The 23,301-nt window shown below is 32.8% G+C and overlaps 2 protein-coding genes across 5 annotated transcripts; both read left to right on the forward strand.

The window, feature by feature from the left end:
* Positions 1 to 5,712: 5,712 nt before the first annotated feature.
* On the forward strand, positions 5,713 to 16,695 carry LOC105640680 (transducin family protein / WD-40 repeat family protein). Of its 3 annotated transcripts, XM_089726909.1 has the most exons (16): positions 5,713 to 6,156; positions 7,046 to 8,154; positions 8,399 to 8,575; positions 8,723 to 8,836; positions 9,686 to 9,790; positions 9,989 to 10,129; positions 10,212 to 10,267; positions 10,373 to 10,472; positions 10,557 to 10,673; positions 10,899 to 11,025; positions 11,116 to 11,246; positions 11,336 to 12,826; positions 13,181 to 13,586; positions 13,681 to 13,739; positions 13,989 to 14,039; positions 16,493 to 16,695. In XM_089726909.1, the coding sequence occupies exons 1-12, from the start codon at positions 5,871 to 5,873 to the stop codon at positions 11,759 to 11,761; spliced, it is 2,889 nt and encodes a 962-aa protein (XP_089583035.1). In that variant the 5' UTR covers positions 5,713 to 5,870; the 3' UTR covers positions 11,762 to 12,826; positions 13,181 to 13,586; positions 13,681 to 13,739; positions 13,989 to 14,039; positions 16,493 to 16,695. The 3 variants fall into 3 exon arrangements, with proteins under 3 accessions (XP_089583035.1, XP_012080452.1, XP_012080453.1); XM_012225062.3 differs by having other exon boundaries at positions 11,336 to 13,586; XM_012225063.4 differs by having other exon boundaries at positions 5,714 to 6,156; positions 9,995 to 10,129; positions 11,336 to 13,586.
* On the forward strand, positions 15,096 to 18,322 carry LOC105640682 (RING/U-box superfamily protein). 2 transcript variants are annotated; one of them, XM_020681845.3, is made up of 2 exons: positions 15,096 to 16,695; positions 17,806 to 18,322. In XM_020681845.3, exon 1 carries the CDS (start codon positions 15,199 to 15,201, stop codon positions 16,690 to 16,692), a length of 1,494 nt encoding a protein of 497 aa, XP_020537504.1. In that variant the 5' UTR covers positions 15,096 to 15,198; the 3' UTR covers positions 16,693 to 16,695; positions 17,806 to 18,322. The 2 variants fall into 2 exon arrangements, with proteins under 2 accessions (XP_020537504.1, XP_020537505.1); XM_020681846.3 differs by having other exon boundaries at positions 17,814 to 18,322.
* Positions 18,323 to 23,301: the final 4,979 nt, after the last annotated feature.

A 23,301-nucleotide genomic window follows, 5' to 3' on the forward strand; every position in this document is an offset into this window, starting at 1 on the left:
CATCACGGCTTCTATAAACTTTCTTCTCAATAGTATCATAACACCTATAGCCAAACTCATCTTGACCGTAGCCAATGAAGATACACTGTCTTGTCTTGGCATCTAGCTTGGACCTTTCATCTTTAGGAACATGAACAAAACATTTGCACCCAAATACCCGTAGATGATCATATGAAGGCTTCTTACCATACCAAAAACTATCAGGAACATCATTATTCAAAGGAACGGTAGGAATAAGATTGATGACATGTGCAACTGCATACAATGCCTCACCCCAAAAAGAATTAGGTAGTTTTGCATCTGAAAGCGTACATCTAACTCTCTCCATCAAGGTTCTGTTCATCCTTTCTGCCAAGCCATTCAACTGTGGAGTCTTAGGAGGTGTCTTCTGATGTCTGATACCATGCTCTCGACAATAAGAATCAAATGGCCCACAATATTCACCTCCATTATCAGTACGAACACATTTCAACTTTTTACCTGTTTCTCTCTCAGCATAAGTGTGAAATTCTCTAAATGCACCGAGTACCTGATCCTTTGACTTTAACACACGAACCCAAAGCTTTCTTGAGTGATCATCAATAAAAGTCACAAAGTACTGTGCACCACCAAATGACTTATCCTTCAAAGGACCACATACATCTGAGTGTACTAGCTCTAACAACTCTTCTTTTCTAGAAGGAGGATGATGTTTAAAGGAGACCCGTTTCTGTTTTCCAGCCAAACAATGCTCACAAGTGTCTAACTCTCCACCTTGCAAACCAGAAAGCAAATTCTTCTTAGCTAGAATATTCAGACCCTTTTCACTGATGTGACTCAATCTCTTGTGCCATAATTCTGTTGAACTATCATTTTCAACTGCATTCACAAGATCTATAGGGATAGTAGTTAGTAGCCAATACAAACCTGAACCTCTAAACCCTTTAGCCACAACCAAAGAGCCTTTATAAACAATGCCATGATTAAACAAATTGGTGCCATATCCATCATTATATAAAGCGTCACAGGATATCAAATTCAACCTCACATCTGGCGCATGTTTAACATTCTTAAGTATCAACTTCATACCAAGGTTGGTCACCACAGTTACATTGCCAATGCCCACTACTTTGGATACAGATCCATTTCCCATCCGTAAAGTTCCAAAATCACCAGGAGTGTAAGATGTGAAGAATTCTTTCTTTGTAGCAACATGGTGTGCAGCTCCACTATCAAGTACCCAAAGAACCTCATTGCTGGCAACATTAATCATACTTCCATCATGAACAATAGCCAAATCAACTGAAGTAGCAACACTGACACGATCACCATTTTCATCATTGTCATTCTTTTCTTGCTTGCCTTTATTGGTTTTGTTATCCTTTTTCCACTTGTAACAGTACCGTTTGATATGCCCAGATTTACCACAATAATGACATTCACGGCTCTTATACCTTGACTTTGATTTACTCCTACTCTTACTTCTATTGTTGTGATCATGACTTCTACTCTTGCTTCTCCCCCTGTTTTCAGTAACCAAAATATCTGACTGTGATGTGGAAGCGCCCTGACTTCTCCTTCTTACTTCTTCATTCAGAACACCACTCTTCACATACTGCATAGTTACAACACCATCAGGAGCAGAATTTGTCAAAGATACCCTAAAGTTTTCCCAAGAGTCAGGAAGTGTATTCAACAACCAAAGTCCCATAATGTCCTCATCAAACTTGACACCCATATTGGATAACTGATCAAAGATACCCTGAAATTCATTTACATGGTCAAGTACTGAGCTCCCTTCTTTGTACTGCAGGCGTATGGCTTGCTTAAGTAAGAACAACTTGTTGTTACCAGTTTTAGAAGCATACAAAGATTCTAGCTTTTCCCACAAAGTTTTGGCATTTGTATCATTAACAATATGATTATATACATTATCCTCAACCCATTGCCTAAGAAAACCACATACTTGCTGATGCTCAAACTCCCATTCTTCATCAGACTTAGACTCAGGCTTACTAGTAGCAAATACAGGCAAATGTAGTTTCTTTAAAAACAAAAGGTCTTTCATCTTTCCTTTCCAAGTGTGATAGTTTGTGCCATCCAAACAAATCATTTTACTCATATTTACCTCCATAATTCAAACAAGCAAAAAAATGCTCAATCAACAAAATAACTGCAGCTCTGATACCACTGTGATGGGAAGTAACACAAAATCTGACCTCACAACAAAAACTTCCCCACTTGAATGAATCTATTAGGAGTAACAATGAGCAACAAATTCAAGCAACACAAGCTGTCCCAAATCATACACAATCAAAAATAACATTCACCACATGAACACAAATCTTTTTACGTGGAAAACTCCTCCGGTGTGAAGGATAAAAACCACGGGACCTCTCCTCCGGTCCAAGGAAATAAAGTTCACTATCACAAATATTGTCTTACAACTTACAGCAAGCTACAACCATCAAAATATGTAGCTATACCACAAACAACCACAAATAAATGTGTGGGAACACAATAGAATGATCACAAAACACAGCTGCTGTTCTCAATACATTTAAAAATGTTCTACTCATCCAAAAATTAAACTGATCAGCCAAAATCAAGAGTTGGATGTTAGGAACAAGCTCACCAAAAATCAGCTCAATCCGACAAAGGATGACTGCCGAAAACGCTGAAGAAGATGAAGCTATGCAGAGCTAGAAGCAGAACATGACAGCTTCGGATTCAGACCCAGAACTCAATCTCTGAACCTCCAAATGAAAATCCCTACGGTGAGAATCAAGAACAGAGAGCAAAGAACAATATATCCAAAAATCACAACGATCCAACGGTTGAAACTCCAGGAATCTCCAGAACACGGTGGCTGGTGCTGGATGGGGCTGTGTAGAAAAACCCTCTCCTCTCCTCTGTTTTTCTCACACGATTTCTGGTTGTGTCTCGATCAAATGAGAGCCAAAAAATATTAGGAATATGGCTGTTAGTTGAGGGGCATAATTGTAAAACAATAATTAGTTAGTGGACTTCAAAATATGGGCTTTTACCACATAGGAAGGGAACCCAAACCCAACAAATTTGCCATAATTTGATCAATTAGTTAATATTTGATAAGCATCTTGTATTTTTAGAAGTCATAGATTAAAGAGAAACCTATTTAATTTAGAGTTTAAAAATGAATCATTAGGGTATTAATATACTGGATTTGCAGGTCAAGCAGACATAATATATATTACTAGGCTAACATGCTATATATATATATGTCTGTGTGCTTTTCATGTATAAATTAACGGTTAAAATGGGCTTATAGGGTATTTAATTAATGACATTTTTGATAAATTTATTGTATGGTAAATTAAAAAATTTCTTTTATCAGCACATATAAATTTATTATTATTAGAAAATAGCTGCAGCAAGTAGGAAAAATTCCTCTAATCCAAGATTCTACACCGAAGCCAGCAGGTTTTCCTCCATACACCCTCAAAACCTAGACCTGAAAAAAAGAAAAAAAAGCCTACTGCATATATAAAAAATAAAACCGAAACCTTTACATGACTAATCAGAGACAGAGATAGAGAATTAAAATCAATTTGGCTTCTTTTCATGAGGAGGAAAATTAAAAAGGTTAACTTCGTGATTAGAAGGGTAGATTCCAAAGAGTCAAGGGTTTGGACCAAGAGATTAAAGAATTAATAGAAATTAGCAAAATCAGTACTGTGTTGAATATTTGTTAACCCAACTCATGTTTAAATCAATAACAATATGATTAACGTGAGGGCACCCTCTCCTATGGAATGTGAAAAACTGAAAAAAGAACACCCACAGTTTAACGTGAGAACCCATATATAGTTTCATAATATATGAAATGCTACAGATTAGACATTTTCACATTTCTATTTCAATCCCTTGATAACGACAGACTTGCAAGATGGACGGTGACGGCTGAAACAGTTTATATACCAGGTTTGGGTCTTGTTGCGTATATTGATTATTTTAGTAATCGTTTGCTGGTTTAATATCTACGAATTGTAGCTCATATTATGATTCTTGTTATGTGTATTAGCTATTTTAGTAAATATTAATTGTTTGAATGACTATAATTTGTAGCTCATACTTTAACTTGAGTCGGCAGGCAAATATTAGAGTTTTAAAGTTTAGTTTTCTTTAGTTGATAATTTTATCTATAAATTTCAAATTTTTAATTCTATTAGTAGCACATGCATGCGTATGAATTTAATTATATGTCTTTATATTCTTATAAATGCTTAATAAAAATTAATTTATATATATATATAATTTTAATATTGTTTCTAATAAATTAATGTGTTATGTTTAGATATTTACTAAAATTTACATATAATCATGATAACACAATCACGAATCAAATAATAAAGCCATGATAATCAAATAATTACTTTGGTTTGCACGTTGTGCAAGTGCTGACTTAATTTTTATTTTTTAAAAAATTATATTAAATATATGTTTGTAACTTTATGTGCTTTTTTACTAATTCAAGTCATATGTAACCATAACCAATTAAGAAATCTTAAAAGATAATCGTAGTTATGTTTTTATCTTCTTTTCAAGTAGCATTGCGAATTAAGGCATGGGTTTAGGAGCTTGCAGAGTTTTATCCTTAATGATCAAAACAGATACAAAGATTCAGAAAACAGAAGGATGTTTCTGATGGGAAATCCAAAACATTGAAGCAGTGAAGATGCCATAGAAGAACTGACAGAATCATCTTCTCTTTTCTGTTAATTATTTTCTTTTTCTTTTTTACCCCATGTGTATGGGAAAGCAACATTTGAAAAAAAAAAAAAAAAAAAAAAAAAAATATATATATATATATATATATATATATAGTAGTCTAGGGATCCTATAGAAATGGGGATATGTATTGTGTTCACTGTAAATTTCAAAGAGTTGAGTAGAAAATAAGGTCATGTTGTCGTTGGCGTTCGAAGGTTAACTCGGTTTCAAGAAAGTTACATTGGCTTTCGTTGCATTTGAGAAATAGGGTCACATCACATGGAACCCACGTTCCATTTCCATGCATGACCTTCATTAATTTATATTTAATAATTAAACTTTATATTATATTTATTATCCGTTCTTAAATTATTTTATTTGTCAGAAGTAAAATTATTTTTCTAATTATTTAATACGTTGATAATTAATCTACCTTATTATTACCAATTCTCTATCGAAATTGTTATTGAAAGTGGCATCAAATAATATGATATTTAATTTTAATATTAGTGAAAGTTATGCTAGAAAAATCTACGTAAATTTTATAGTTCAGATTGTCTTTTTTTTTCTTAATTTTCGTGAAAATATAAATAAACGTATTTTTGTGAGACGAAATGAGTGCAATGTAATTAGATATATTTTTTTTAAGGAAAATGGTGATTCCAATTGATTTTGAATTTGGTTCGATTCAAAGTTGAACTCGCGATTGCTTTTGATCCGATCTTTCATTGGGTTGGTTCACCAGTGGCTAGAATTAATTTGAGTAGGAAATTTATTTTGAGGGCTAATTTATATGTTACCTATTTATTATTACAAAGTAAAATAATTATTTAAATATAATTTGGAAAAAAAAAAAAATGGGAAAGCCCGAAGCTCTTGGGCTTTATGATACACTTTGTCGTGGCTAGAGCCCAATCCAGTATTAGGCCTACAACTAAAAGATGCCACGCGCCTTTTCTCTCTTCTCCAAAATTTCTCTCTTCTCTCCCGCCAAAATCCCAAACCCCCAATTTACCCGCCAAAAACCCTAAAACCAGAGCCGAACACTGAACAAAGGAAATTCTAAGAAGCGGAAAACTAAAAACCTCTAATCGCAAAAACCAGAGCCAACTCGTTTCCAATCTTCTAAATCTCTCACCATGAAAATTCGTACACTGAAGCTACGAGAAGCCCACAAATCCTCCACCATCAATGGCGGTCATCCTTCCTTCTGCTCCATCTTGTGGGACTACAATGCCTGCCACTTGGTCACGGCTTCCTCCTCCGATTCAGCTATCTGCATTCATGACCCTCTTCTCATTTCAGATGGGCCCAGGATTCTCCGCCACCACCGTGACGGCGTCACAGCTTTAGCACTTAGTCCCAATTCTACCTGCCTTGCCTCTGGATCTATTGATCATTCCGTCAAGCTCTACAAGTTTCCCGGTGATTTTCTATTATTTGTTTTATGAAATGTGTAAGAACTATGGTTTTTGGTCTTGTGTAACAATGATTCGTTCGGTAGGTTCTTTGTCAATTAGAATTTGCTTTTGATTTATAATGTATTTTTAGCAAACTGAAAAAGATTTTGGTAGAGGAATTCGGACCAAAAAAGTACTTCATATGGTTGAACCATCAGATGGTTTCTGATGATTTCAGTTGTTCACATTTGAAATGACAGTGATGCAATTTAACATTTAGTAACGCAGTTTCTATGGATTCGTAGATCGAATTTACATGGGTATGTAGTGAATATTTTTAAATTGTTCTATTTACCCTTGAACTTATAGTGTTCTTTAACTTTAATTTTCTGTAATTCGGCTTGCTATCATGTTTAGGCATTTAGTCACTTTTTATATTATAAATGAGGCGAGTTTAGCTTTAGGTTCATCTAAAGAGGTTTAGTTCTGGCAAAAAGGGCAAAAAATTGTCAAGAAAAAGGGGATTCTGATGTTCTCAGTTTCACGTCTCATGTTTTCGTGCTTGTTTTTCTCGGTATATACAATTGCTCAAATGAATATGTAATCATTTTGATATATATTCGAATTACTGAATCTTCAACAGAAATCATTAGTTGAATCAATTTTCTTAGAATTTGGAAAATCACAAGGATGTTAAGAATATTTTTTGGAAATTTATTTTGTTTGACTACTTTTTCTCACTGGACCAACTGATTGTAGAATAGACACTGTTGTCTCGTCCCAAATTACTAGCTACTTTGTTTTACTATATAGGAGTTAATGTTTAGCCATGTTTAAGTATTTATGGTTGTAAGTAACGTTCTCCCTTATTCTACAATTCTATTTTAATAAATATTCTGTTACTCCTTTTGCAGGTGGTGAGTTTGAGACTAATATTACTAGATTCACACTGCCAATACGTGTTCTTGCATTTAACAAGTCAGGGAGCATGCTAGCTGCTGCTGGTGATGATGAAGGCATTAAACTTATTAATACAATTGATGGTTCAATTGCAAGGGTTCTGAAAGGACATAGAGGACCTGTTACTGGCTTGGCATTTGACCCTAAAAGTGAATATTTGGCATCAGTTGATTCACTTGGAACTGTAATATTCTGGGAACTACAGTCTGGGAGTATGTTGCATACCCTTAAAGGTGTTGCTCCTGACACTGGTTCAGATATTTCTAATATGAATATAGTTAGCTGGAGTCCTGATGGGGAGACGTTAGCTGTCCCTGGTTTAAGAAATGATGTGGTGATGTATGATAGAGATACAGCTGAAAAATTGTTCTCATTGAGAGGTGATCATGTACAACCTATATGTTTCTTGTCTTGGTCACCAAATGGCAAGTATATGGCTACTTCTGGTTTAGACAGGCAGGTTCTAATATGGGATGTTGACAAGAAGCAGGATATTGATAGGCAGAGATTTGATGAGAGAATATGCTGTATGGCATGGAAGCCTACTGGTAATGCGTTGGCCGTTATTGATGTTATGGGAAGGTATGGCCTGTGGGAATCAGTTGTTCCATCTTCAATGAAATCTCCTATAGAAGATGTTCCAAGTTTGCAGTCAAAGAACAATAATGGGCTTCTTTTTTATAAAGAGGAGGATGAGGAGGCTAGTGCTTCTGGTAGTTTCAGTGATCTTGGTGAAGATAGCCTCGGAGAATCAGAACCACCATGCAGGAAGAGATTAAGGAAACGGTCTGAATTTGATGAAGAACCAGAGGAAGACATCAATGATGAGTTGAACTTGTTACCTAAGATAGAACCCAGAAAAAAGGTGCATCGTTCTGGCAAGGAAAACATGGATAAGGGAAATGAGGGACTAAGAAGCACAGCAACATCTGCTAGGTCGAAAATGCAGGAGGCTTTTCAGCCTGGATCAACTCCTCTGCAGCCTGGGAAGAGGCGCTTTTTGTGTTATAACATGCTTGGAACTATAACTACAGTTGAACATGACGGATACTCCCATGTAGAGGTAAATGTACATATTGCTTACTTCTGATGCTCAATGTTCGTTTTTCTTTCTTGTTTTATTTCTTGTTTTATTTTTTTTATTTATTTTTTGGGGGTTGTGGGAGGGCAGAGGAAATGTGGGTTGACGTTTTAGGATTGCTTAAATAATTGGCCACGTTTACTTGAAATTATCTTCATCAGCCTAGAGCAATTTCAAAGTGATTTGCTGGCAGTGTTTACTGATAGTTCATCATCATTATATACAGATCGATTTCCATGATACTGGCAGAGGTCCACGAGTTCCTTCAATGACGGACTACTTTGGTTTCACAATGGCGGCATTAAATGAGAACGGAAGTGTTTTTGCAAATCCTTGCAAGGGCGAGAAGAACATGAGTACTCTTATGTACCGCCCATTCAGTAGCTGGGCAAACAATAGTGAGGTCAGAACATAAAATTCTCCAAGATTTTTTCTTCATGTTTTATTTTTATCTGTTAGCACAGAACTGAATTGTTTTAGGTCTTTTACATTCCCCATTTGCATTACTGATTTGGCAATCTGTTGACACTGGATGCTTATGCAAACTCAGTGGTCTATGCGATTTGAAGGGGAAGAAGTGAAGGCTGTGGCACTTGGCATTGCTTGGATTGCTGCAGTTACTAGCCTTAATTTTCTGCGCATCTACACAGAGGGTGGTTTGCAGGTCTGTCATCAATTTCATAATTATATTGATTTTTTATAGAACAATTGGGCGTGTTCCATTAAGAGTATTATCAATTTCTACTTTATTTATGTATATTGATCAGGAAATGGCAGTTCCTTAAAAAAAAAAAAATCTTCTCACAAAAGTAATATACATTTTTTTTGGGACTCATGAAATGAATCTTTCGCAATGCAGACTCTTGAAACTATTCTTTATCATCTATCATCAATTAGCTTAAAGTGAGGAATTATTGTGAGCTGAGACTGATATCAAATGGCACCCATGTGAATGTACAATGTATAATGGACTGCGAAATTGGAGGTGATGGAAGTGGAAGGTGGTTGAAGTGTTTGCATTACATGTGCGAATGTGTATTCAACCATTCTTAAGGCATGAAAGAGAAACGGGAAATATGGAACTATTCATGGAAGAAGACAAATTGGATTCTTGCATACCGACTATAGATTGATCTTTAGTTGTATACATTAATCCCTTAAAATAGAGGTTCCTTGTGTCTACTTAATCATTGGTGACCAGTTTGTGTAAAATATTATTTCCCGAGTGTGAAACTAAAAACGAAGTATCGATTCTCAAAAAGAACCAAATGCATAGCTTTATAGTGTGATGATGTGTTTTGTCTTGTTGATGCTAGTGGAAAAGTAGGTGCCATACCATTTGTTTTCTTGGAGCTGTTTATGGGTGAGAAAAAAAAAAAAAAAAACAAACTATTGAATGATTTGTAGTTCTTGAAAATATGGTTTGGCATACATTTTAATCAATAGAGTCTCTCCTTGCTCTTAATTTTCTAAGTTCTTAACAGATTGTCTGCAATTGTACTTATCATTACAGAGGCATATTCTCTCCCTTGATGGGCCAGTGGTGACTGCATCAGGCTTCAAAAATCAACTTGCTGTTGCCATTCATGTTTCTGATTGTCTTCCATCAAATGATCAGGTCAGCTAATAATCAATCTGATACCATTATTTCTTCAATTATCCTCTAATTTTCTTCATAATGATAATCTAATTGTTAGCTATTCAATCAACTTGTTCACTTCTGTAGGAAATAGAGATCATGTTGTTAATATATTGATCTTGTTATGATATTTGCTTTTGTTGAACGTAAAAGCTAAAATTCATGTTCCTCTGAAAGATGCAGATGCTAGAGTTCAGAGTATTTGACATATCTAATGGCACCCAGCCATTTAGAGGACGTCTTCCGTTAAGTCCGGGTTCACATCTAACATGGTTTGGTTTTAGTGAAGAAGGCCAATTAAGTTCATATGATTCTAAGGTATGGTAATCCCCTCAAACTTCTCACTGCAATGACTATAAACATGGCTTCTTGTTGTTACATCTGACTGAGCAATTTGTAGGGTGTCTTGAGGGTTTTCACAAGTCAATATGGTGGCAGTTGGCTTCCACTCTTCAGGTTCAAATTCTTCTTTTTGAGAAGTTGAAAGTATTCTTTCAGTCTAGATTTCCAAATGCGATTCATTCTCTAGCACTTGTGTATAAGAAAGTTCCTATCCTGCAGTGCTGCTAAAGAGAAGTCCAACGAAAACTATTGGGTGGTCGGACTGAATGCAAGCAAATTGTTTTGTATTGTTTGTAAGAGTCCAGAGTTGTTCCCACAGGTAACTTAGTCTGCCAATAGCCATCTTTATTTCTGCTTTTATATTCTGATAATAATATCAATACTGATTTTCTCCAATGGACAGGTGATGCCCAAACCAGTCCTTACTCTACTAAATCTCTCATTTCCTCTTGCTTCCTCTGATCTGGGAGCCGATGCCCTTGAAAATGAATTTATCCTCAATAATATGCACCTCTCTCAGGTTTGTAGTTCCCCCCTTCCCCCAAAACAAACTCCTTAATCTCCTAACCATCTTTTATTTTTTATTTTTTATTTTTATCTTTGTTCATTCATATTCTAATAAGAACATCTCCTTTCTGAGATAATTGGTTTTGCTTCAATAAATTCTCTCTTTTGGAAGGTTATATGGATTTTTCCCATTAATGCTGTTTTTTGGCTGAGTAAGTTAGATGAATGTACCCTGCAGATTCAGAAAAGAATAGAAGAAACAGCAGGCGCTGGTTTGGACACCGGTGCACTTGATGACGAGGCTTTTAATACTGAGGCAGCTCAGGATAGATGCATTCTCAGACTGATTGCATCTTGCTGCAATGGTGAGTTTGTATTATCTTATTCTAGCATATTTCCTCTTTGCAGCATAAAACCCAATGAGAACATCTAAGTTCTTTTTGTTCTGGTTTCAGGTGACAAGCTTGTTAGAGCTACTGAACTTGTAAAGCTTTTAACACTGGAGAAATCAGTGAAAGGAGCGATAAAGCTAGTTACAGCTTTGAAGCTTCCTAATTTGGCAGAACGTTTCAACAGCATATTGGAGGTAAAACCTGTTATCTTAATAAGATTCTGGTACTTTTTTGGGAACTTTCTTTTCTGAATTCTAATTCACATAGTCTTACCACATTGCAGGAAAGATTGCTGAATGAGTCAAAGGAAAATCTAAACCGTCCACTTATAAATTCAAGCAATATTGTGCTTCATTCAACCAATGTTACAGTCAGCAAGACCTTGGATTTATCAGGACAAAGCAAAAGTATTCCATTGTCAGCACCAAAACTCTCAGCCCCTTTGATTAAACAGGAAAAGGAAGAAAGTAGCGATGTGAACCAAACTGCAAATGGGGAGACCAACAAAGAGAAAGTAAAAAATGCTGGAAATGCAAGTATCTTTGGACAGACGAAGATTGCAGAATTATCTAAAGTAAAACCTCAACAACGCCTCTCTGATCCGTTTTTAAAGTCATCAAACAATCAAGAAACTGAAAAGAAAGAAGATAAGATAAATCAGGTAAAATCTCAGCGTCCTTCTAATCCATTCAAAAAGTCACTAAATTAAGTTTTCTGTACTTGATCACATTATCCAAACCACTTCTAAAATGGGTTGGATAAGTATTTTGGTTGAACAAAATATTTGTTGTAAATATATAGGTTCTGTTTAATCTCATCCAATCCAAGTGTACCTCTTCTTATTACTACAATGACAAGTTTGCATTGGACCAATGATTTGAGATCTTGGGAATCTCTACTTCAATGTACAGAGAACTTCTTAACTTGAAAGAAAAGTGAGGCCCAACCAATGACCATTGCATTTTACTGGTCAGGCTGGCTTTGGCTTTTTTTTCTTTTTTTTTTTCTTTTGGAATAGAGTGGAAATCTTCAAAGAAGCTTGCATGGTTAGGTGAGATAAGTGATAATTTATTTAAATCAAAGTGTATATTTATTTAATAATTTTGCTGATTTAATTGTTTTTTAATTATTATGTAAAAACTTTAAACAATATATGAAAGTGGACTATGGGGGTATTAATTAAATGTATCATGTGTTTATTAGCAATTTTTGTGTTAAAAACTGATTCTATTGTTATATAAATGCTATTAAATTTTTTACCATTTTGTTTCGGATGTGAAATGTAAATTCGGTTAATCGGTTTATTGCGAAGAAAATCCAATTAAAAAAAAAAAAAAAAAGGAAAATTACAGAATAGAAACGGTTCTTTTTTAATTTTCAAAACGCACCGTTTGTATCCATACAAAATAAAACAACCGAACTTGAAAATTCGGTTGAAAAATCTAATCGGAAATCGCCATTTTTCGACCTTCTGCTCCCAGTCACAAAACGCAGCAAGCCTGTGCCTATCCCGCTTCCCTTCGTTGATCGCTCGATGCCTCCAGCACAATAGTTTTCTTAGATTCCATCTCCACTCTCTTTCTATCTCTCGTCATCACAGTTCATAGCTAATTCATTAACCATAACATTCCCTGTCTTATTTTTATGGAGTTTGCTTCTTTTCATGGTTTGATTCACTTATTCGTCTTTCTTTCTTCTGTCATCACATCAAAAAGCGAGAGTCAAGAGCATGTCCATCGCTACTATCACCATCACCGAAATTTGTAATTTGGCAGTACTGTTATTTAACTTACAATTATTTCATTTTCTTTTGAAATTCCTCTCATCTCACCTCCAGAATCAAAACCATTATATTATTATATATCTCCATACTGTTGTTTTCTTGTTTTACTTTGCTTTGCACTTGCTACAAACATTGATAATCAAAAAGCAAAGAATTCTATTCAAAAAATTCACTGCTAAAACAAAAAGAAAAATGAAAAGAGTGTTATGTACTGACCGAGGCTAAACATGGCTATGCCAAGCTCTGCATCTGATAGAACAGAAACAGAGACTTTACTGTAATGGCAGTCATTGTATACGTTATCTATTTATCTTAATTGTTTTATTTTATTTTATTTTTTTGAAGATTTAAGATATACCAAGAGAGTCCGGATCAGATCCAATACTGCCTCGGTCTTCAAGCCAAACAACAATTCAAACTGAAGCCTCTTCAGCTTTTGAAATTGGATTAATCTCCAACTTGAAGAGGAAGACAATGAAGCCGAGATCGGAAGTATGGGACCATTTCACTAAGTTTTTCGATGCTGAAGGAAATCAGAAAGGCAAGTGCAATTATTGTAAAAAAGAATACCATTGTGATCCAAAAAGACATGGCACAACTGCACTTAGAAATCACACGAGTGCATGCAAATACAATGTGCACAATGATCAGAACTGTAGACACTCTCGTTTCGCCTAGGATTGATCGCAGTCCAAATCTCACGTCAAGAATATATTAGAAGATTTAGAAGAACTTCAGAGATTTGACGATGGTATGTTAATACTATTTTAGGTTGTTTTATAAATGTTCACTATTTTTATTTAGATGAGATTTTAACTAACTTTTATGTTTTCAAATATTTTCAGATTTATTTATTCTTGATAAGAATTGCACAGATGTAACTGTCACCAATAGTTGATAAAAGGTGAGCACTCTTGTGATGTAATGAATACATTTATGATATTTTTGACAGTTATTTTTTTAAAAAAATTATATTGGTATTTGTCTTATGCTCTGAATTGTGTGGCTTGTGGAGAAGACTGGACAGAAATGGGGAGAAAAAAAAAATCTGTGACAGAAAATTAGATTATTGTTTAATTTGTTTTGATGAAAGAAGATACTTTTCTTATGATTTCTTTTGGAGTGCTTTTCAATATCATCCTGATGTTCGCAGAGGACGCAACTGTGGTGAATGAATTTAGTCGGATAAATGAAGCTTATGATGGTATGTATTCATCTCTGGCCTCTGTCACTGTTCAGCTTTTGCAAAAGTGGTGATGCATGTACTCCAGAACTTCTTTATTTCACAGCTCATATATTCTTTTGACCAAACTCAAACGGCGGAAGCTGTGGATTTGTATATAGTGGAAGCTGGCGGTGGGCAGACCTCCTTTAGTGAATTTTTGTTTTTGTATTTGAATGTCAGTATTTTTTTAATTGAATGGTTTTTTTAAGGACTCAAATTCAGGCCATAGCAAGTTTCGGTTCAAACTGGAAAATCAAACCAAGTTTCAGTTAGGTTTGGTTTTCCGCTAATTGGGTTCCTTTAGACAAGTAAAGTTTTAAATTTTGGTTTAGAGTCTCTTTAGTGAAATTGGTTGTTTTGCTAGCAGTTATATGTTTGAATAGTTAATAATCGTTTGAGTAGTTTTTATAAAACACTAAAAGCTAGATGAGTCAACATCTTAATTTTTAAAAACTAATTCAAATTATATCTTATCGAAAATCATAAAAAATAGTATTTTATTTAAAAAGTTGTTGCGAAATGAAGTTTAAATTTTTTTTGTCAATAAAACTGAAATATTTTAGTTCAATTATTTTTTACTTGGTTTTGACATGTTCTGAATTTGGTCTGATCACAGGAGTGGTTTAGTTTGATTTGATTCGGTCGAACCCAATGTTGAGCCCTATACTCACGTGTACATGTGAGAGATCTCATTATAAGTGGCAGCTTATTTATTTCTTTTTTTTTTTAAAGTTGAATTAAATGCCTCCATTTAAATTTAGAATTTAAAACCCCCAAAATAAGCCTTTCACCAATCTCTTTTTCTCAATTAAATTTGAAAAAAAAAAAAGAAAAGGCAATATGTTTCTTTTGTCTGCATCTAACAGGATGAAGACATGCATACAGAGAAGAGCAATAAATTAAACTCCGATATTTCAAAAAATTAAAGAAAATAAAAAATAAAATATTAAATGACGTAAGATTAGGGACAATTGCGTAATTACACAATTTTATATCCAGTGACCCAACGCCAACAACAAAAATTGAGCGCCATCGTTTTCAGCCCTTGAAATGACGGAACACATTCATTTCTTTCCAGTTAAATTCACCAAAACAAAGAAAAGCTCTTCTCTTTATTTTTGGTTTTCGTCTACCACCAATGGCAAACGTTTCTTACCTTCGCAGCCACCTCCACCACGACGCCGACGACGACTCTCACCACCACCACTACCGCCGTCCTCACCACCTTCGTGACCTAACTGCTGACCCTTACTTCCCTCTCTTCTCCTCCTCTTCCTCTTCTGATCTTCATTCCTCACACCCCACTCTCCACGACCGCCCTTACCCGCTTTCTGAAAATACCAATTTCAACATTCGGTCGCTCGACGACGACGCTGTCTCGGATCCCGAATCAGTTATCATTGGAGGCCCCGATCTCCTGGACCGCGAGAACCAGGTTAGTTTCGTCATGGATCTGTTTCAACAGCGCGTCGAACAGTCTCAGGTAATGGGTCATGGTTCCCATTTGGTTTCCGATTCGCTTAACGATTCGGATTTCGGTGTTATTGAGGAGAATTGTGAATTGTGTATGGATGATTTGCAGCTTGATTTAGGGTTAGGGTTTGCTTTAGATTGTCATGAGAATGGTGGGTTTCAAAACATAGGCAATGATCATAGTCATGGCAATACAAATAATAATGATTATAGTACAAATATCGTTATTGATGATGATGATGATGATTTCTTTGTTGAGAGAAGGCTTTCCGGGATTCAATCTTGTGAGGCCGAGTCTACTGTTAGCATTCGTACGAATGCTATGAGGGTTGTTGGGTTTGGGTCAGATTCGGATTCAGAAGAGAACGAGAACACGTTAGCTATAGACTTGCATTCAGGGGATGAATATGGATTGAGTCGACTTAGTATGGAAAATGATATTTATGGTAACGTTGATGATGATGAGGAAGAGGAAGATGCAAGTGTTACTATTCCTCTTTGTTGGGATTCGCTTCAATTAGAAGACCATAGAGAACATAATGAGGATTTTGAATGGGAGGAAGTGGATGGCCGTGTTGATGAAAGAGAGGTTCTAAGCATGTTTGTAGATGATGATGAGGCCTCTGTTTCTCTCTCCATTTCACCTATTATTGCCCCTGAGGATATGGTAAATGTAGAGAGAGTAGGGGTATTGGGAAATTTGGAATGGGAAGTTCTATTGAACGCTAACAACTTGGACTCAAATCCTGATCGTGACCAAGAACATTATGCTGAACCATATTTTGGTGTTAATGATGATTATATTTACACTGCAGAGTATGAGATGTTGTTTGGGCAATTTGCCGAAAATGAGAATGCATTGATGGGTAGGCCCCCAGCAGCAAAATCTGTTGTTGAGAAGCTTCCATCTGTTGTTTTGACTAACGTGGATTTGGAGAGTAATAATGCTCTTTGTGCAGTTTGTAAGGATGAGATTAATGTGGGGGAGAAGGCAAAGCAGTTGCCTTGCACACACCTTTATCATGGGGAGTGCATCGTGCCATGGCTGAGGATTAGGAACACTTGCCCAGTATGTCGATATGAGTTGCCTACAGATGATGCAGATTATGAGCGGAGGAAAGCGGCACAAAGAGCTGTTATTTCTAGCCGACGCCTTTGATGGGTAATATATTTAGTTTGTGTATGCTTTTTTTTTTTTGAAATTTTTATTTGAGCATTATTTTTGTTAAGAATGTAGATATTGCTGTTTGAGTGCATTGATTCCCGTTGTGAGGATAATGATATTCATCACAATTTGTTACATATTTGGGTGAAGGTATGAAATATTTGTTTTGACTGATTTGTAACTGGAATTTTTTTGTTTCAATAATGTTTGATAATTTTTCATTTTTATTTATTATGATCTTTTATCTTGTTGGGTTATTGGGGATGGAATGTTGTTTATAGTACATGCTTTCCTAGTATAATTTTTGTTAGTGGATTAATAATCTGAATGTATAAGATTCAACATAGGTCTTCCTATCCTCAGATTTGTTTGTTACTGTAAGCTAATAGATGGCAGGATTTTATTTTGCTTAAGTTTATTTCATTTTAGCTGGGATGGCAAAGGTGAAATTGGTTAACGTATTAGGCCCAACAAAGGGTGCTAAATTTTGAAATAATTTGGTGCAAAGAACAATTTGGCAAAGCAATGGAGATAGAAATTTAAGATAGTTGTAGCTGAGGTTTTTTTTTTTCTGAAACTAGTAGCAGTAGCAGTAGGGCGTTCTAAATTTTGTTTGCCAACTCTTTTCTTTTTGTGTTACTTTTATGTAACATTCCATTGGTAAAGATCAAGCGAAGAGCTATTTGTTGAAGTCTTGCGTATTTTCCAAATTATTGAAGTCTTTAATTACTGTTGATTTGAAAGGAAGGAATAATGGATATGAGTGACTAATCCAGAGTGTATGCAGAGAAAATGACTGAAACCAGTTTCTCCTGGTGAGACTGAGTTGAGTCGAGTAGATTGGCTTTGAGACAGTTAATATCACATGAGCATAGATGTATGTGCTTTACCCACTGTTTTGTGTATGATGCTTCCTTGTTTAGATAAGATTTTTCAACAATTGGTTGACTAGTGGTGCCGATAGAAGCAGCTTTCATTCACTCTGTAAATTTTGGACTGATATTTTATATAAGTTCTACCTTATATATTTCATTATATTTCTCTTCGTGTCTATCTGTTGACTGGTAGGAGTTTATGGCCTCTTTTCCCCTGCTATTTCTTTTTAAGTTTCCCAGAAAAAGAGAGAAAAGTTCTGGAAGAAATGATGTTGCAATAAACAATGGTTGGATTTTGAAATGAAGTAAAGCATATGGTAACTTCAAATGTAAAGCACAAAAAAGCAGGCATCCTGTCACCATCCTTGTGAAAATCTCCAACAGTGGGTAAAGCCAAGAGCATTTAACCCCCACTTCACAGTTGGTGGGGTAATCTCATGTTTTGGTTTACTACTCTTTCTTGAGTTCAGTTTCCAATAAAAGAAATGGCCACTTTACCATGTGGAAAATATTATGTCTGGCTGCTCCATACGGGGCAAATTTTGTTCTTCCAACTTGAAAGTTGAAAGTTCACCCTTTTTTTTTTTTTTGTTGATTCTGTGCACAAAAGGGGAGCAATTCTAGAAAGCTTGCACTTCATTTCTTGAATTCTTGGTTGATTTGGGGAATGATTGGTTTAGCTTGATTTTATTTTGTATTCGCACTCAGTTATTCTTATTTTATTAATAGCAAAATTGTAATTCTTTTAATTAGCTTTTTACAAGATTATAAATTGTCAAAAATAATAAATAATTACTAATATATTTTAATTGATGTAACTATACTTTTAGAATTTGTAAATCAAACTAAAATTATCTAAAGGTCCATATAAAATTAATTGTAATTTTTTTAATTTGACATTCTCAATTATTTTCTTATTTGAATAGTAATAGAACTGCCCATTGTTAAGTAAAATTATGTTTTTGAAAGATTAATTTTTTATAATAATAAAAAATAATTTATAATGTAATTTTTTTGTTCAGTACTTTCACAGAATTAGTTTTTATGCATCAATTACGCCGATCTTAAGATATTTACAATTAGTTTTTTGTAGTTGGGAGTATATATTGAAAACTGAAAAACTCTTTTAAGTATACATCGCATTTGCATATTTCTTTTATATTTCTTTTTCGATTCACTTGAATAAAATGTAAAATATTATATAATAAAAAGAAAATTGCTTTCATTTTCTCAGTTTGAAAATTTTTAATCTGTATATTTGAAATGTACTTTCTATTAGTTTGAAATCCGTTACATTTAAACCTTTGAAATTTACTATATATTTTATTTAAATTCAAATACATAAATATTTAACAATTCAAACAGTAAATCTATATTATATTCTATATATAATCTTGAAGAAAAAAAAAATTCTTTAAAAAAGTGACTTCATGCTCTCCTCTTTCAACATTTCTTTTTTTCTTTTTCTTGTATAAATTTTCTAATTTTTAATAACTTTTTGATCGTTTCTTTTTTCACTTTACATTGTTTCATTTTTATTCTCTTCTTTTTTTTAAAAAAAAAAAATTATATTTAATGTATCTATGGTGTGTATATATATGAAATCAAAACTTTAAAACTTCTGAATATTTTTGTTATCTATACCCATATACCTATTTATCTTGATTTTTTCCGAAGTGGTTGCAGACTTTGAAATGGTCTACTAAAGTAGTTATCAAAGCAGTTAATTTTGTAATAAATTCGCTTCCGAGTTAGTGAGGTAGTTAAAAATCTTCATCCTTCAAACTCGTTCAATTTTTGGTGGTTATAAAGTTAGTAATTATTTTTATTTAAGATGGAGGGAATGGATGTGATTTCAATTTAATTTTTCTGAGTTATTAATTGATTGTAAATATATGTATTTTTGAAGAGTGATTAAAGAGCATAAGTCAGAAACACGTGGTTTTTGGATTGTTGCCTTTGTAAGTTAAGTCTCAATCAATTGCTATCATTTTTGTTATTTCTCCAACGGTGGAATTTGGGACCTTTTGCTTTCTTTGTTTTTGTTAGCAGAAATCTCCAACCCATGTATTACTCTATTGTATTTTCTTTTTTTAAAACTTTAATTTCCTATAATTATTTGTTTTTACTTGTTTAGTATTCATAAGTACCAAAAAAATGTGAAAAATAAAAAATTTTCTGTTTCAGCATTCTTTTTTTTTAAAAAAAACCATTGAAAATTTCTCTTTAGTTTTTTACTATTTGATTGGATATTAAGGGTTATTTAATTTTATTTATAGTAACAATGTTTAAATTTTGTTTTCATTTTTTAAAATAAAATATATGTACATATATAATTACTGCTTTTTGTTGAGTGAAACTCTCTACTTTTAATTTATTTAAGTTGTATATATGTTAAATTAAAATAAAATATTTTATATCCGAGATGATTATTTATTAATATATTTTAAATTTTTACAAGTTTCTTTTATTTTTCTATGTTTTGTAGAATTAATATTTAATAATAATAGTTAAATTATAATTTACTGCTAAATAATAAGATTATAAATATTTTTTTATATACTATTTGTTTATATATTGGGAGGGCCGACGATCCAAAAGAATTTACTTTCACAGTTCATAGTAGTGAAGCAAGTAGACACAGAACTTTATTTAATAGAAAGCTGGAAACAAAAGTATTTATAGATGGGATGCTCAAAGTGGCGATGACAATTTTGCCCCAGCCGGTGGATACCCGATCCGGTTTTAGTGGTGTCAAATAGTGAATAAACGGGTTTGGACGAATTCGGATCAGGTTCGAATTCAAGGACTTAGTACCCACTACCCATTACCTGCTTAATAAATATTCAAAAAAAAAAAAATTAAAATACTTACGTTTTAAAAGAAAATTTATATATTGACAAATTTTTAATTATAATCAATGCTATAATTATATTTAATATTTATATTATATTTTTTATTAAGTCAAAATAATAATTTTATAATTCTTATTTTTGAAAGATGAAACTTAAAAATATTTTTAATGTTAAATGGATAATTATAATCGGGTTTGGGATGGTTCGGGTATTAAGAATAAAACTTTACATAAATTCAAATGATTAGTTATAATCAAGTTGAGTAATTCATTTTAAGCGGTAACCGACACGTTGCCATTCCTAGCTTAGAGTGGATGCAATACAATTGATGAGGACACTTATTTATTTAAGTGGGGAATGACGTGTATTTATTTAATATGCTGGATGGTAGATAGTCAAAGAACATGCTAGGGAAGGCTTGGCGTAATACTCTCTGCCACCCTGACGCCCTGTAGGTTACAGGCATCGTATTCTAGTAAGAGGAGATAATATTTGTATATTAAAATTAAGAGGATTTGAGTTCAAAATCTCTCACTCCCCATACAAGTAGAAAGACCAACCAAACTAGAATTATCTATGATAATATACGATGTTTAAATTGTTTGAATTATAAACTTTAAATAAATTTAAACCAAATTAGTTGAATTTTATAATTATTCAAATTAAATTTATAGCATTGCAATTTCTATATGCAATAATTCAATAAAGCAATTTATGGAAAAATAAATCTTTTAATAATATATTAAATATAAATTTATAAAATATAATATATAATAATAAAACAACTCATAAGAAAAAAATAAATATTTGATTCTATTTATAAATTATAAACTATCAAAGCAATAGCGCGAGTTTATTTAAATCTAAATCTATATATTCAAATATATGAATCTAAATAAAATAGTATTATCTGTTCTACTCAAACAGACCCATAAAAGAGTTTCAAATTCGATTTAGGTTGAGTATTTTTCATCTCTAATTTGTCCTTATTCACACTTGTATATTTATATATATAGCTTTTAAAACTTTTATAATTCAAAATATACACTCAATCCCATATATGGGTAAGATTTAACAGTAAAAAAAAAAATGATATTCATCCTTTAAATATCATTTTGAATTGGAAAGCTTAAATACATGTTAAATTTTCTTTTCAAATCACATCAAAGTTTTTCATAATTGAACTTTAAGAATATATTTGAAAAGCCATAATATTAATATAATCAAATGCTTTTCTAATATAAATATTATTTTAAAAATGCATTTAATTACATTGTATTATATTTCATTATAGTCTATAAAAATAATCTCTAGTATTAAGGTCTGTTTGGCTAAATTAGTTGTTTTGGTAGTTGTTAGCTGTTTTAACGGCGTTTAGCTATTAACTGTTCGAGTAATTTTTCATGAAACGCTAAAAACTAAACATTGCATGAATTAACTTTTTGTAAAACATTATTTCAACATCTAAAAATTAATTCAAATGCTATGTTACCAAACACTATAAAAAATAATGTTTAGCGTCTTAACCGGTCAAAACGCTAAAAATTACTTTAAAAGTTATCGTACAACATAGCCTTAGTTTTTCTCTATGAAGCATAACTAAGCAGACAGTTTTAGTTTATCTTTGTATTATATAAACTTCATCAAATTACATTAAATATATAAATTATTACTTTATAATATACTAGGTATATTTATGCTAAGATATTTATATGGCAATTGTGACTTTTAACACATAATACGAAAGCGAAAAGCAACTGAAGTTACAAATTGTGCCACCTTTTGACCTAATTTTAGAATTAATAATGTTTGTGGAGATAAATTTCTAACCTATAGATGCCACCCAAAAAACAATGTGAAAAAAAAAAAAAAAAAAAAGATTATCCACTATGACAAGTCACATGGGACATTATAGTCACTATCGTGATTGTTTAGTTAAATGTGTTCTTAAATTTTGGAATTAGGATTTGTATTATTTGATTTTGTCAACCTTGTTTTAAGGATATTTTGTCAAAAAAGCATAGGATTAAGAGTGCCTAATCATTCTAGCTAAGTATACCATTAATGTATATTGTCATGTAGCTAACACCAAATTGTTGTTTATATGTTTGCTTTTTTTTTTTTTTTTTTTCCACTTTTACATGTGACTTTAGCATTTTCGTGTTTCATTTCTGCCTTTTACCATTGAGGTATCTACCTTATAAATAAAATATTATAAAAAAAATTGAATTTCATAATTTTCTAATAAACTCCACTTGTTATAAAATTCATATTATATATTTAATAATATACAAATTTTGCTTCTTGATAAAAGATAAAAATAAATTGAATTGCACATAAATTAATTTTTTTAAAATATTTTTATCCAATTAAAGATTATCTTTTTACTTTTTATTTTTGACATAAAAAAATTGTGGGGGTAAATGAAAGCAATACGAAGAAGCAAACCTTAATTTCTAATAAGTCAAAAATTGAGTTAGCTAATTATTAATTTCTAAGATCCTATTTGGTGAGCCATAATAGAAAGTAATTAATTATATTTCTAATCTACACATTATGTTACATTATATTTCATTACGTTGGTCGGTTTATCAAACGAAGCTTAAGGATCTAGGGTTTTTTTTTTTTTTTGTGGCCCCTTCCTAATCAATAAAGAGATCAAATTAAGGGAAGCTTAATCGCAGCACAACCCTAAAGATTTAGAAACTCCTCTTATGCTATACTAAATGTTATTAAAAGCTTTGATAGTGTAAATTCATAAATAAAAAAAAAAAAAAAAAAAAAAAATTTGTTGGGTTGGTAAACTGCACATAATTACAAATTAAGAATTCAATTAAATGCATACATCCTTTAAAATAACAATTGTTAACATA

This window comes from Jatropha curcas, chromosome 10 (assembly GCF_041381405.1).
Source record: "Jatropha curcas cultivar XTBG-Jc1 chromosome 10, XTBG_Jcur_1.0, whole genome shotgun sequence".
NCBI classification, from domain to species: Eukaryota; Viridiplantae; Streptophyta; class Magnoliopsida; order Malpighiales; family Euphorbiaceae; genus Jatropha; species Jatropha curcas.

What these genes read in the sequence shown, in the direction of transcription:
- LOC105640680 (XM_012225062.3), top strand. Translation starts at nt 5,871, where the DNA reads ATGAAAATTCGTACACTGAAGCTACGAGAAGCCCACAAATCCTCCACC. An exon ending in ACGGATACTCCCATGTAGAG is followed by an intron (nt 8,155 to 8,398) that starts GTAAATGTACAT and finishes CATTATATACAG; the next exon opens with ATCGATTTCCATGATACTGG. An exon ending in AGTTGGCTTCCACTCTTCAG is followed by an intron (nt 10,268 to 10,372) that starts GTTCAAATTCTT and finishes CCTATCCTGCAG; the next exon opens with TGCTGCTAAAGAGAAGTCCA.
- LOC105640682 (XM_020681845.3), top strand. Translation starts at nt 15,199, where the DNA reads ATGGCAAACGTTTCTTACCTTCGCAGCCACCTCCACCACGACGCCGAC.